This window comes from Hyperoodon ampullatus (assembly GCF_949752795.1).
Source record: "Hyperoodon ampullatus genome assembly, chromosome: 13".
NCBI classification, from domain to species: Eukaryota; Metazoa; Chordata; class Mammalia; order Artiodactyla; family Ziphiidae; genus Hyperoodon; species Hyperoodon ampullatus.
This window is the reverse complement of record NC_136926.1, coordinates 8,354,520-8,367,719: the sequence shown is the minus strand read 5'-3', so window position 1 is coordinate 8,367,719 and position 13,200 is coordinate 8,354,520. Positions and strand designations below refer to the sequence as shown.

General features: G+C 53.2%; 1 protein-coding gene across 2 annotated transcripts in view; it reads left to right on the top strand.

The window, feature by feature from the left end:
* TMEM120B (transmembrane protein 120B) overlaps window positions 1-10,936 on the top strand; it is a gene marked incomplete at both ends in the record, with an annotated part of 54,598 nt that extends 43,662 nt beyond the window's left edge. For both annotated transcript variants that reach the window (XM_079717325.1, XM_079717326.1), the window contains 6 exons: window positions 6,626-6,691; window positions 7,206-7,267; window positions 8,837-8,929; window positions 9,801-9,865; window positions 10,221-10,289; window positions 10,823-10,936. In XM_079717325.1, the coding sequence (XP_079573451.1) occupies window positions 6,626-6,691; window positions 7,206-7,267; window positions 8,837-8,929; window positions 9,801-9,865; window positions 10,221-10,289; window positions 10,823-10,936 (469 nt within the window). The remainder of the gene's footprint in view (window positions 1-6,625; window positions 6,692-7,205; window positions 7,268-8,836; window positions 8,930-9,800; window positions 9,866-10,220; window positions 10,290-10,822) is intronic.
* Window positions 10,937-13,200: the final 2,264 nt, after the last annotated feature.

Below are 13,200 nucleotides of genomic sequence, written 5' to 3'. Positions count from 1 at the left end.
TGTAGCCGCTCTGTGGCATGTGGGATCTTCCCGGACCGGGGCACGAACCCGTGTCCCCTGCATCGGCAGGCGGACTCTCAACCACTGTGCCACCAGGGAAGCCCGTCCCTGTTTTTCCTGAAACATAAAGTAACAACCTCCCACCCCTCCCCACTTCCTCCTTCCTTGGGGCTGGTAAGGAACGGCCAGGAGCTGTGTGTTTAAGATTGGGGTGTTTGCCAACCCCCCAAATAATTTGCCACCATCTTACTTCTCTGCCCAGTGGTCTCTTATGGCATATCCCTGCCCTGCCGGGCCTTACCCCGAACGTAGAGCCAAGAGGTAAGGACCAGGGGAACAGCAGTTCTTAGGTATGCAGCCCTGTAGCATGTAGCCCTTTAGAAAAGATCAGTGTTTCTCAAACTGCATTCATTCTTGTCCCATGCACACCATTTTTACCATGTCCAATATCACCTGGATGATAATTTTCTCACATTTTAAATCCATCCTTCCTTTTTTTTTTCTACTTAAATAAACATTAATTTATTTTAAAAGGAAACTATTTCACCACCATACGTGGAAAACCAGCATCAATTGCAGGAAAGAGGAAATAGTGTAAAAAGAGATTTTCGTTTTCATTGTCTAACTTATTGAAGCCAATAATCTTGCTTCCTGAAGGCTCTGAACCTGAGGCCTGCTATTTCTCTTAAGCGTGTGTATGTGTGTAAAAAGGGAGATTAGCAGATCTCGAGAGGCATTAAAGGTGTCCTAGCATTTAACTGAGACTCTCTCCTTGACTTAATCAGGAGAATGGAAAGAACAGAAAACATGACTTCTCACCACGTGATTCAGTATCATCTAGTGTTACACACAGGTACCATCCAAAACTTGGTGGTACATGCCCCATGCTTTGGGAAACACTGAAGTGGAAAATCTTACCAAATAAATAACATTTGTAGTTTTCCTTAATTTTAGTGAATAGCGTCTTCCAGCTTTTGGGTGGGGTCGGAGGGGACTCAGAGTAGTACATAGTGGGGAAATGGGCCCAGGACAATGGGCCAGGCTTTCTTGTTACTAATTCTCTTTGTGCATCCCTGGGCTTGCTGTTGGCCTTAGAGTTTCCTCCTTCTGCTGGACTCATATTAAGAGTGTTCAGGGACATGCTACATCTCTAACAGTCACTAACACTTTAGTAAGAGTTACCCTGGTCACTTTTTTCTGTGGATGTGGATGGGGGGTGGTTCCCCGAGAGGAGGAAGCAGGACTGAGTGGAGGTGCCTGCAAGTGTGGGGCACACCCGGAAAACAGGGAGGAGGGCTGAAGGGGGAAAGGGGGATTCCAAAGCCACCTCACTTTCCTGACACTTTAATGGGGCCTTTTCTGGGGCCTCCCTAGGGCTTGTGCTCTGATGGGACGACAGATGTGTTGGTGGTGGGGAGTGTGGAATGAGTGGGGTGGGCCTGTAAAGGTGTCTCGTTTTCTGGAATGACTATGGGAGTTGTGGCCAGTTTGTGGGGGAGGGAGGCATGGCAGGTGGATGGAATCTGGGTGATTAAAAACCTGTGACTCATCCTCAACATCTGTTGGGTATTTAGCTTCCATCCTCCCCCAGCTCCTTCTCAGAGCTGATTTCTCTCCTGGGGGCGGGCAAGGGAGATGCCTGTGAGGTTTCCCCTCACACTTGGCCCTTATTAGGGAATAGCTAAGAAACCCTTTCAAGAAAGCACAGTGAGGAAGAGGGAGTGGGTCCGGATTGGTATGAATACTACCTTTCTCATTTCTGAAGCGTCTCAGGGCTAGCTCTGGAGCTCACAGTTGGTACCCAGTAAACACCCCAGGGTCTATGTAGAAATGAATTGAACCCAAGCTCTGCGATGAGGGAAGGTCATTGGGGCCATACCCGTGTTCGAAAGACACCTGGAACTGAGCCATATGGGTTTCCTGGAGGCTTGCTGCCCAAGTTTTGGCCTGACGGGGCCTTTTTCGTCCTGTTCCCAGTTGCATCTGAGACCTGAATTAGGGGTGTATTGGGGGAAGAAGGCCTGGAGAGGTGGGGTGTGGGGAGGATGCCCCCCATCATGGGCTGGAGCCACCCTTGGTTTGTGTCTGATGCTTCCCATGTGAGATGTAGCTCATTAGCTCAGTTAGTGTGATAAAGCAAGTCACCCTCCCTTGCAAATTTTGTAAATGACAGAAAACCACCTGATAGGAGTCAACATGGGGGGTATTTATGGGAGCATATACATAGTTCAGGGAGGTCAGAAGGGCTCAACAATGTAACAGCCGCCCCTCCTTCTCCTCATTCCGTCATCTCCTTCACTGGCTCCCAGCAGCCCAGGCCAGCATCCTACCAGATCAGCAGTCCGAGCGGAAAGAGCATCTTTCCTCTACGGGCCTAGGGGCGATCTTGAGACAGACTTCCAACTGGCTAGGTGCAGGTCACATGCTCATCCCTGCCCCAATCACTGTGGCTGGAGGGATGCGGAGCCCTGATTGGCTGGCTCTGGGCGATGTGCCCAGTTATCTTAACTCCACTGAGCCACCCAGACTGAGTGTGGGGGTGAGGTGATTCCCCGAAGGACCGATAAGGGGGAGAACCAGAATAGGGAGTGATTGACAGGCAGGCAAAACAGATGTCCTCTGCCGTAGTTCTGGGCCAGAATGCATAAGGAATCAGGAATCATGTTGGCTTTTCTGGCAAGCCAACCCACCAATGCCTAGATCTGATGGGTTTTTATAAGGGCCTTGCCTAGGATACAGAGGTGTAGGGGTGGCAGGGGCAAGAGGGCGCCTCCGTGTGGAAGCCATTCCCCCAGCCGCCCAGATTGACCCGAAGCTCAAAGCCAGAAACAGCCAGGGGTTGAATAGTGACTGGTGCCCATGTCTTATGCACACATGCAAACATGGCTGAAGTGTCCTGAAGGGAGCTCTCCAGGCAGTCCCTGGATACCAGGACATGCTGTCCCTAACTTCTGGCCACGCAGTGTGCCACCCTTCCTGGGGCATCTACTGTCTGCTCATTTAAAAAGCCCACAAGCTCCTGCAGGCTTCATTTCTGTGGCAGAACGGGCCCAGAGGGTGACTGCTAACGGGTGCAGCTCTCTTTCTGGGGTGAAACAAAATGTCCTAAAACTGACTGTGGTCATGTTTGCACAACTCTGAATATACTGAAAACCACTGAGTTGTATACTTTAAATGGGTGAATTGTACAGTGTCTGAATGACATCACAGTAAAACTGTTATATAAACATACACATGTGAACGAAACCAGCCCAGAGCCCTGGGGTGTGCAGATGGATGATGGGGCTGGTGAATGCACGCTGGGGAAGAGGCCATTTTTAGCCTCTCCCAGTGCTGCTGAGCTGTGTTTATTGGTGGCATCTGTCAGCGCTGGGCTTTGGGCACAGTGAGCTGTGAAATTAAAAGCTGCTGCTCAGCCAAGCTTGTTGCCCAGAGCCTGTGTCTGGCTCCAGCCGTTCCTGTACAGAGAGAGGGCATTTCTCAAGGGACCTTTGCGGGGTAGGACAAAGGACAGTGGGGCTTGCCAGGCCTCCAGGGCTTGCAGAGCCTTCTTGGTAGCTCTTCAAGCTGAAAGTCTAAGGATGGGGCCAACTGTGTTTTCAGTCAGAAAATTAGAGCCAGGGGTCATTGTAGACTCTTAACGGGCAAGACAGGGACACGGGGAAGGGGAGACTGGGAACAAAGAAGTGGACGGATGTCTCATCCTGTCCCGTGAACTCACGTGGCACCTGCATCAGTCTCCTATCACCTCTGTGCTGGTGGCATTTAGACCAGCTGCACCTCCTGGACGCCACTTTTTTCATTTCAGCATTTCTGTTTACCTGATGCTGTTAGCGCTGGGAATAAAGACCCACCTAAAACCTTGTTCCTCACCACAACCCCTCAAGCATCCACAGGCCGTTGCCTTAACACCCAATTTATGGCCAAAACTTCTTTTTTGGCCACACCCTGCAGCATGTGGGATCTTAGTTCCTTGACTAGGGGTCGAACCCAGGCCCCCTGCATTGGAAGCACAGAGTCTTAACCACTGGACCACCAGGGAGGTCCCTTTCATTTCTTTCTTTCTTTTTATTTTAATGGCCAGAACTGTTGAAGGGCTGCAAAGAGAAGAGAGGGGTAAGATGCTGTTCCTGCTTTTATGATGTCTGTGTTCGGGTTGGAAGGTTTTTAAGAGCAGTCAAATCCACTTATTAGGACAAAGCAGATTAAAACCTCCACGACACACCCATTGTCACATAATAAGACTGGGAGAAATTTTAAAATTGGGTGTCCAGCTCTGGTGAGGGTTTGGGGAACTCGATAGGCTCTACTGAGGATGGGAGTGTAAATGGGGATAGCTGTTTTGGAGGGTAATTTGAGAAGTAACCATGCACGTGCCCACTGACCCGGCCATCCTGCGTACTTCCTGGTAGCTGCCTTGGAGAAAGAGCGTCATCACACGGGGGGCTTCCACAGGATGTCGTGGCAGCGTGGAGGACGATAGCAACATTTCAGGAACGGCAGAGCCACATCCTGAAATGTCGTGTCGCATTTAAGAAGTCAGTGACAGGTCCACAGATAGCTGCCTGGGAGTCGAGACAAGAAAGCAAGTTGCAGGATGATTTCAGTTCCAAAGAAAGTCTAATCCAGCAGCTCGTCCCCCAAACCAGCAGATCCTCAGGTGCCACCATTTGGTGAGCAGGAGCGCCCTGGACCGCATCTCCCCAGTTGGCTCCACTCCAGTTCTCTCCCGAGAGAGTTCTGGAAAGATGAGGGTTGAGTGCTACTCCCACGTGGATGCCTTGGGGGTCCCAATTGCTGGCATCCCAGGGTGCATTTGACAGAGCAGATTGCTGCCACACCATGTTCCGATAACTGAGCTCCTGGAGAGGGGCCGGGGAGCCCAGCAGAGGCCTGAAACACACTCGGGGACTTCGAAGAATAAGGGCTGCCTGTGACACTGCGGAGGGGGGTGACAGCCAGGCTCCCTGTCCTGCTGTGGAGTGAGAGCCCTGAGCCGGGGGAGCGCTGGGCTCTGACAGCACGATTCCCGCAGCTTCTGGACTGACTGGGGCGAGGGCCTGCTGTAGACGGAGGAGAGATGAGCCTAGGGCATGGGGCTCCCAGGGAGAAGCTGCGTCTGGGATGGTGCGAGATGCGGCGTGTACAGTCTGCTGTCTCTCTGCATCTGTGTGGGGTAACGTAGGTAGCTACAGCTCTGCATAAATGTGTGCGAGTGTTCTGTGTTTATTCAACACGCTTATTGAGCACCTGCTCTGAGCCAGGTGTCAGAGATGAACAGACAAAATCCCTGCTCTTTTGAGCAGGGAACAGGGTTCAGGAAACAAGTGAGAAGAAAATAATTTCAGATAGCGCAAGCACCATGAAGAAAATGAAGCAGGGTAATGTGTTCCAGAGCGGGGCTGTCTAGCTGTTTTATTTATTTATTTTTAACATCTTTATTGGAGTATAACTGCTTTACAATGGTGTGTTAGTTTCTGCTTTATAACATAGTGAATCAATTATACGTATACATATATCCCCATATCTCCTCCCTCTTGCATCTCCCTCCCACCCTCCCTGTCCCACCCCTCTAGGTGGTCACAAAGCACCGAGCTGATCTCCCTGTGCTGCTTCCCACTAGCTATCGATTTTACATTTGGTAGTGTATATATATGTCAATGCTACTCTCTCACTTCGTCCCAGCTTAACCTTCCCCCTCCCCGTGTCCTCAAGTCCATTCTCTACGTCTGCATCTTTATTCCTGTCCTGCCCCTGTCTAGCTGTTTTAGATAAGGTGGTCAGGGAAGGCCTCTTGGAGGAGGTGACAGTTGGTCTGAAATTTGAACTTGGACCAGGAGCCAGGCAGGCCAAGGTCTTGGAGCAGAGAGGACAACAAGTTCGAAGACCTTGTTAGTCTGCTCGGGCTGCGATGAAAAGATACCATAGACTAAGGGACTTGGAACAACAAAAATTTATTTTCTCACAACTCTGGAGGCTAGAAGTCAAGATCAAGGTGCCAGCAGGGTTGGTGTCTCCTGAGGCCGCTCCTTGGCTTGCAGATGGCCACTGCGTCTTCACATGGCCTTTGCTCTGTGAGCAGGCACACCCGTGGTGTCTCTTCCTCTGCTTCTAAGGACACCAGCCCTGTTGGATTAGGGCCCCATCCTTATGACCTCATTTAACCTTAATTACCTCTTTAAAGGCCCTGTCTCCAAATATAGTCACATTTTAAGGTACTGGGGTTAGGACTTCAACGTAGGAATTGTGGGGGGGCGGACAATTCAGCCCATAATAGGCCCCAAGGTAGCAATGGGCCTGGCAGATTCAAAGAAAAGGATGCTTGGAGCCTCTTAGGGTGGGGGGAGAGGGGACGGGGAGGCAGGGCTTGGGGTCATGAGGAGGTTAGGGATGTGTTCTGAGGGTAGTGGGAAGCTGCTGGAGGCCCGAATGCCTCTCTGGGTCTCTGTGTGATTGTGCATCTCGTTGGACAGAAAGAGAGGAGAAGTCCTGGCTTGGGTACGTTTCTTCCTCCAAGGAGCTGTCTCTGGGTCACAGGGCACACCCCGCAGACACAGGCTGGGAAGCAGGGAGACACTTGCGTTTCTCTCCCGGCCTGAGCTCCTTTTCCTTCTCTTCTTTTAAGAATCAAAGGCTGGTGGGTGTCTCACCACTACGTGTCTACGTTCCTGTCTGGAGTGATGCTGACCTGGTGAGTGTCCCCCGCTGTGCCCCAGGGCCTCTGCTCACTCTCCCCAGGGAGCCAGTGAATTAAGGACTGGTGGTGGCTGAGGGGTCCAGATGCAGGGGCCTTATGGCCTGACTTCTGGGCCATGAAGTAAAGCGTGAGCTTACAACGGGGCTGCAGGGACACCCCAAGTCGGCTGGGGACTTCTCCGAGGAACGTCCTGTCTGCCTCCTGGCCGGGGTGACAGCAGGCAAATCTGGACAAAACAAGCACAGGGACAAGGCTGTGACTGATGGAGGGTTAGGGGGACTCGGTGGGAGTTGAGGCTTCCAGATGCCTACCTGCACTCCCCTGGCTGTAGAATGGATTAAAGCAGTGATGGAAATTACCTGGTCCAGCCCCAGGGACATGGCGAGAAAGAAGGTAGAACTGGGTTTTAAATCTTCTTTCTCTTCTGGTTGGAACAGAGATGGGGTGGGGATGATCAAATGATTTCAGAGCGGGGGCTCATCTTTGCTTTTCCCCCACTTCTCTGCAGGCCTAACGGACTAATTTATCAGAAGTTTCGCGATCAGTTTTTAGCGTTCTCCATTTTTCAGAGTGAGTGTCTCTTGCTCGGATTCAGGGGAGGAGGCTTGGTGTGGCTTTCACCGATGGAGGCTGTTTTGTGAAGGGTGTGTCTTGTGTGGAAGGGAGGTGAGACTGGGGGAAGTCCCTGGTCGGCCGGGGACAGGGGAGGGTCCCAGAAATCCAGAAGGAGCCATCCACCCCCCATCAACTCCATCCTACCGCCCAGCCCCTGGCCTTAAGAGAGCAATGTCTGACCCACACCCACGCCCTGGATCTCCAGCCACTGCCTTTTTCTTTTCTTTTCTTTTCTTTTTTTTTTTTTTTTGGCCACACTGCGCAGCATGTGGGATCTTAGTTCCCCAACCAGGGATCAAACCCGTGCCCTCTGCATTGGGAGCACAGAGTCTTAACCACTGGATGGCCAGGGAAGTCCAAGTCACTGCCTTTTTCTTCCCTGGATCAGAACTGAGCCAGTTGTACCCTTCAGGAACTGAGGGGTGTTGGGGGCACTAACTCTGTTTTCCTCAAAATGGAAATTTTTGTTCTTTTTCTCATTTAAGAATAGCTCCGGATTTATATACAGTGAGGGGTTACCTCTGAGAAGCAGAAATTGGATGGTTGGGGGACAGGGAGAGAGTTTTACTTTTCACCAAGTACCTGTTTGTTCCCCTTAAATATTATGCCAAGTACATATTACCTATTCAAAAAATACAATTTAGGGCTTCCCTGGTGGCGCAGCGGTTGAGAGTCCGCCTGCCGATTCAGGGGACACGGGTTCGTGCCCCGGTCCGGGAAGATCCCACATGCCGCGGAGCGGCTGGGCCCGTGAGCCATGGCCGCTGAGCCTGCGTGTCTGGAGCCTGTGCTCCGCAACGGGAGAGGCCACAACAGTGAGGCCCGCGTACCGCAAAAAAAAAAAAAATACAATTTAATTTTTAAATAAAACCCTGCTTACAGGCAAATACAAACATAAGCCAAGAAGGAAAATTACATATAATTCCACCCTTAGGGTGTTAATCGATCTATGTCCTTTCAAACTTTTTTATTCATAAATATATATATACACATATACTGCGTTATGTATAGTCTCCAAACATGGGAGCCCTCTACTTAGCTTTGTTTATAAACAAGTTTATATTCTATTAACAATTATCATGGGTATTTTTCCACGTCAACACGGAATTCTGCCTCCTTAATTCTTAGTGACTACAAAGTACCCCATTGTATGGAACTGTCTCTTTCATGTCTTGGTGCTGGGAGCACACAGCTCCCAGCATGGTGCCACCATGCCAGCAAGCATCTGATGAGTGCCAACTGCATGCCTAGGAAAGCTCCAGAAGTTTCTAGCCTAGTTGGGGCTTAGTTGCAGTCTCAGATAACCTGAGCTCTCTTGGAAGGAATAAAAGCAGGTTCAGACACGTACGTGTGTGTGTGTGTGTGTGTGTGTGTGTGTGTGTGTGTGTGTGTGTGTGCGCGCGCGCCCGTGTGTTGGGGGTGAGAGGAGGTTGTACCCTCTGGGCAGTGGAGACCTGCCAGCCTGCAGTGGAGGTGTCACTGGGTCTTCCAGTCCCTGAGCTGGGCGCTGTGCTCCCCCTGCAGGCTGTGTCCAGTTCCTGCAATATTATTACCAGAGGGGCTGCCTCTACCGGCTGCGGGCCCTAGGGGAGAGGAATCACCTGGACCTCACAGTGGGTGAGTAGCCTAGCCTGGGGGGTGGAGGGACAAGCACCGGCCCTCCCTGCTCCCCCAGACCTCGCCCTGCACTCCTCACTGGGGACAGGTGCCAGTAAGAACCTGACAAGACCTGCCACACGCAAAGCCAGTCTGCCAACCTCACCCCGGTTGCTTTTCTTCTTTTTTCTTTGGTTTGACATATATACACTAATACAGTTGCTTTTCATAATTCGTCGTGGGATTCCATTTCAGTTGACAAGTGCGAGACCAGCTGTGGGCCAGGCCCTGGATGCTGGCCTCTAGCTTCTTTTTAAATGGATATTTTTTGTCTGTGTTTTATGATGTACATAATCTTAGTCTAGTGTTTTTACCCTTACGCAATTTATGTGTGCTTAACTTTCACTCAGCAAGGTGGGTGCCCCGTTAGGAAAACTCGGAGACTCCTCATCTAAACTTTCAGGGAAAAGTGTGGCTGATAAAAATCTTCTGTCTTTTAAGATGGTCATTTCCATCGAATTACTCTGCACAGCAGGCTCTATTTCATCAAGACTCGATTGAAGTGATGCATGCAAAAGCCAATTATAAAATGCAAAATCTCGTGCAAATTAAAGAAATTATTAGAAACCTCGTGCCGGCACATCAGTGTTCTGTAAGAGGTGTCAGCCCACTTGGTTCATGGTGACTTGAGGCGTGAGGGCAGTCAGGCCTGGTGGCAGGTGTTCTGCGTGTTTTTTCCTGGGTTACTTTCCTGTTGAGCGCTCACCCACCTGGAGGAGGTGAGGGCTGCGCCCCTCCCCCACCCGTGCGTTTGAACCTGGCTAAGCTCAGAGCGACTGGCATGCCTGGGCCACCTCACACGGGCGCTTCGCTCCCTCCTTCCTCTCCACAGAAGGATTTCAGTCCTGGATGTGGCGAGGCCTCACCTTCCTTCTGCCCTTCCTGTTCTGTGGCCACGTGAGTCCCCCTGGCGTTTGTGGGTGTCCCCTACACTGGGCAGACCTCCCGGGAACAGAAGGTCTTCAGGGCTCTCCCTCTCTCACCAGCCATCCCCGAGCTGGCCCCCACGGGGTCCTGGGGCTGGGACGGCCCCAGTGTCCAGGGATGCCAAAGGCAAGAGCCGGCATTGGCCCTCGGCACCAGCACGCCCAGCCCCAGGCAGGGTGCCCCAGTTTCATTTTGGGGGGTTGTCAGTGTCTCAGGGGCAGTTGACAGCAGAAGCTGGGGGGCTTGGCGCTCTCCCTGGGCTTTCCCACGTGGGTCTCCGGGGGACTCCGGTGGGCTGAGCAGTGCCTGTCTCCCCTCTCTCCAGTTCTGGCAGCTCTACAATGCCATCACGTTATTTGAGCTCTCCAGCCATGAGGAATGCAGAGAATGGCAGGTATGGTGTGTGTGTGTGTGTGTGCGTTTTGTGGTGTGTGTGTGGAGCGTGTGTGCGCATTGGTTGGGGGTTTCCTGGGGAAGGTTGGGGCCGCTTGGGGAGAATTCCTTCCTCAGTCCCCCCTGTCCCCTGCCTGCCCTGTAGGGCCCTGCAGTCCAGAGCTCGCTGCAACTGGGGCCTGGGAGACCGTGGGAGGGAATTCGGGAGACCAGGGAGCCCCTCAGTGGTCTGAGAAACCCAGGGAGGTTCGTGCTAGGAGGGGGGCCGAGGGAGGAGCCCCCCAGGACTCTGCCTGACCCCCTAGGACTCACACCCTTCACCCAGTTAGCCCAGATCTCTGCCTTCTGCTGGCAAACGCTGCAGTTCGCAGGTAGCTCGTGCCAAGGGGGTTCTGAGGTCCCGGGGGGGCGCGGGGGGCATTTCAGCAGGAGAGCTGACCCAAGCCGGCGCGGCCTTTGCCTTCTTTCCCTTGTGCTCTCTGCCTCGCCTTCCCCGCCCTGGGCACCCCCCTTCTCTGCATGCCCCCCGCCCAGGTGTTCGTGTTGGCGCTTACGTTCCTTGTCCTCTTCCTCGGCAATTTCCTGACCACACTCAAAGTCGTGCACACCAAACTCCAGAAGAACAGGAGCGAGGCCAAGAAGCCATGAGCCACGGGGCCGGCGCCCCTCGACCCCCGGACTTTGAGACCGCAGGGGATCCCAGGCGACACCCTCGCTGCCTGGTTCCTCCCAACCAGTGGCCACTGGCAGCAGTGACCTCAGGGGCCAGCGGCATCGCTGGGAGCGGAGCCGAGGCCCCGGTCCCGGCCGGACAAGAGGAATGTGACCCCAGCCTGTCCGCGCAGTGTTAGCCCGCCCCAGCCTCCCTATTTATGATATTTAATATCGGCCCACCCCCTTCCCTAGAACCTGCCGCCCTCTTCCCCCGCTGCTCTCCGCGAGACTGCGTCAGTCTTCCTGGGGGGTGGGGGAGGCTTAGCCTCAGGGTCCCCCTCTGTCCCCCATCCTGTCGTTTGAGCCCCTCAGGTTGGGCTTCGGACGTGCGTCGCTGGGGTTGGGTTTCCGCTAACCTGCTACTTACTGAGTCCCAGGCGGGTGGAAGGAAGCCCTTCCGTGTCCCCGGGAGCCTCCCTCCCCGGGGCGCCGCTTTTGCTGTAAGCTCCCGGCCTCCGCGCCTCCGCCGCGCGGGTGTCCAGGTTCTCGGAGAACCGCTGTCCGTCTCTTTGTGCCTCGTGCCCTTTGTGCTTCCTGAGTCTGCAGCCTGCTGGCCGCCAGGTGGCCCTGCCTCCCACAGGCCCAGGGCTTGGCCTGAGGCGGGAGGGTTTTCTGAGCGTCACCACCAGAGGGCGCCCCTGCACCGTCTGGCTGGTGTGAGGGCTTTTTTTTTTTTTCCCCCCTCTCAAAGTTTGGGTCCACTTTGGGGGGCTTCATGTCTCCCACCCCTCAGCCCACCTTCCCAGATTCTCTCCGTGAGTACTCAGGGCGTGGGGTCAAGCCCCTCGGCGCTGGTTGAGACGTAAGCCAGCGTGGAGGTCACCCACGCTCGGGCTTCCTCCCTTCAGAGGTTCTGGAATGGGGGGTGTGTGTGAGCAGGCTCACTTCGAGGTGGCGGCCACACTCTATAGAGGCCAGGGCAGGTCTGCTGGTCACCTCACGTTAGGTTCTGTATCTGTGGGGAGGGTGAAGAGGCCAACAGGTTTGGTTGCATTTTCTGCGTCGTCTCCTCATATGGGCCTCAGCCGTCCTTAACGACTTACTTAGAAATCGCTGTCGACCAGAGTACATAGATGGTGTCCATAATCATGCTCTGGGCGTCAGAGGGGTTTAAACTTTTAAAGTATGAAATTTCCCCTCCCCTCCCCCCAGTAAGATTCCACATAAAAATCCAGATTTCCACCTTCCCTAGAGAAATGGAAAGATCTAGAAACATTCCCACAGAGCAGCATCTGGCTGGGCTGAGCTGCCGTGTCTAGGGTGGGGTGCTTGCTTTCTCATTTGCCATAGGCCCCACCACTCCCTGTTATCCCTGCCCTACTTCACGCATTTGGGTCTCCCATCTGGCCCTTTAGGCACTTGGGTTTGCCCTAGACTAGGCGTTGGCGAACTTTTTCTGTGAAGAGCCAGATGGCAAATATTTTAGGCTTTGAGGGCCAGATGGTCTCTCACACTACTCTAGTCTGCAACTGGAGGGCAAAAGTAGCCAATGCATAAACGCATGGGCGTGGCTGTTTTTCAGTAAAACTTTATTTACAAAAATAAAGATTTGGCCCACAGACTGTGGTTTGTGGACCTCTGTCCTAGACCACGAAGCCTTGGACCGAACGCTCTCTTGATTCCCCAGGGCGTGGCAGGGCCTTGGGGAACCTAGGTGGGGTGGTCTCTTTCTCAGGCCTAGTGGGGGCTGAAGCACTGGGCAAGGGAGGGGCTGAGGCAGGAGATACCCGGGATGGCAGGAGCCACCTGAAGCCATTATCTCATCTTAGGTAACGCTGATTCCTGGGCTTACTCAGGAGCCACCAGCTCTCAATCTCTGGGGCATCAGAATCACCTGGGGCACTTGTTTAAAAACTCTTGGGCCCCTGACCCCAGACCTTCTAGGAGGTTCAGTGAATCTGCACTGGGGGTTAATCAAGTCTGTTCTCGCAGGAGGCCATCTTGGTTCCAGATCTCCACATCTTGGCAGAATTGGAGGCTGTGAGAGACGGGAGCTCGATGACTATTTAAATGAGCCAGTGCTGTCCTTCTGCAGACAGTCTGTAGAGAGACCTGACTTGCCCAAGATCACTCGGAGCTGATGTCACTTTTCATCTCGGGTTTCTGGCAAGTAGTGGCGAGCGGAGGGGTTGCAGGTGAGGAGACGCTGAGCGAGGGTCACATGGATCGGCCAGAGAATACTTTTTGCTTTTTGAGAG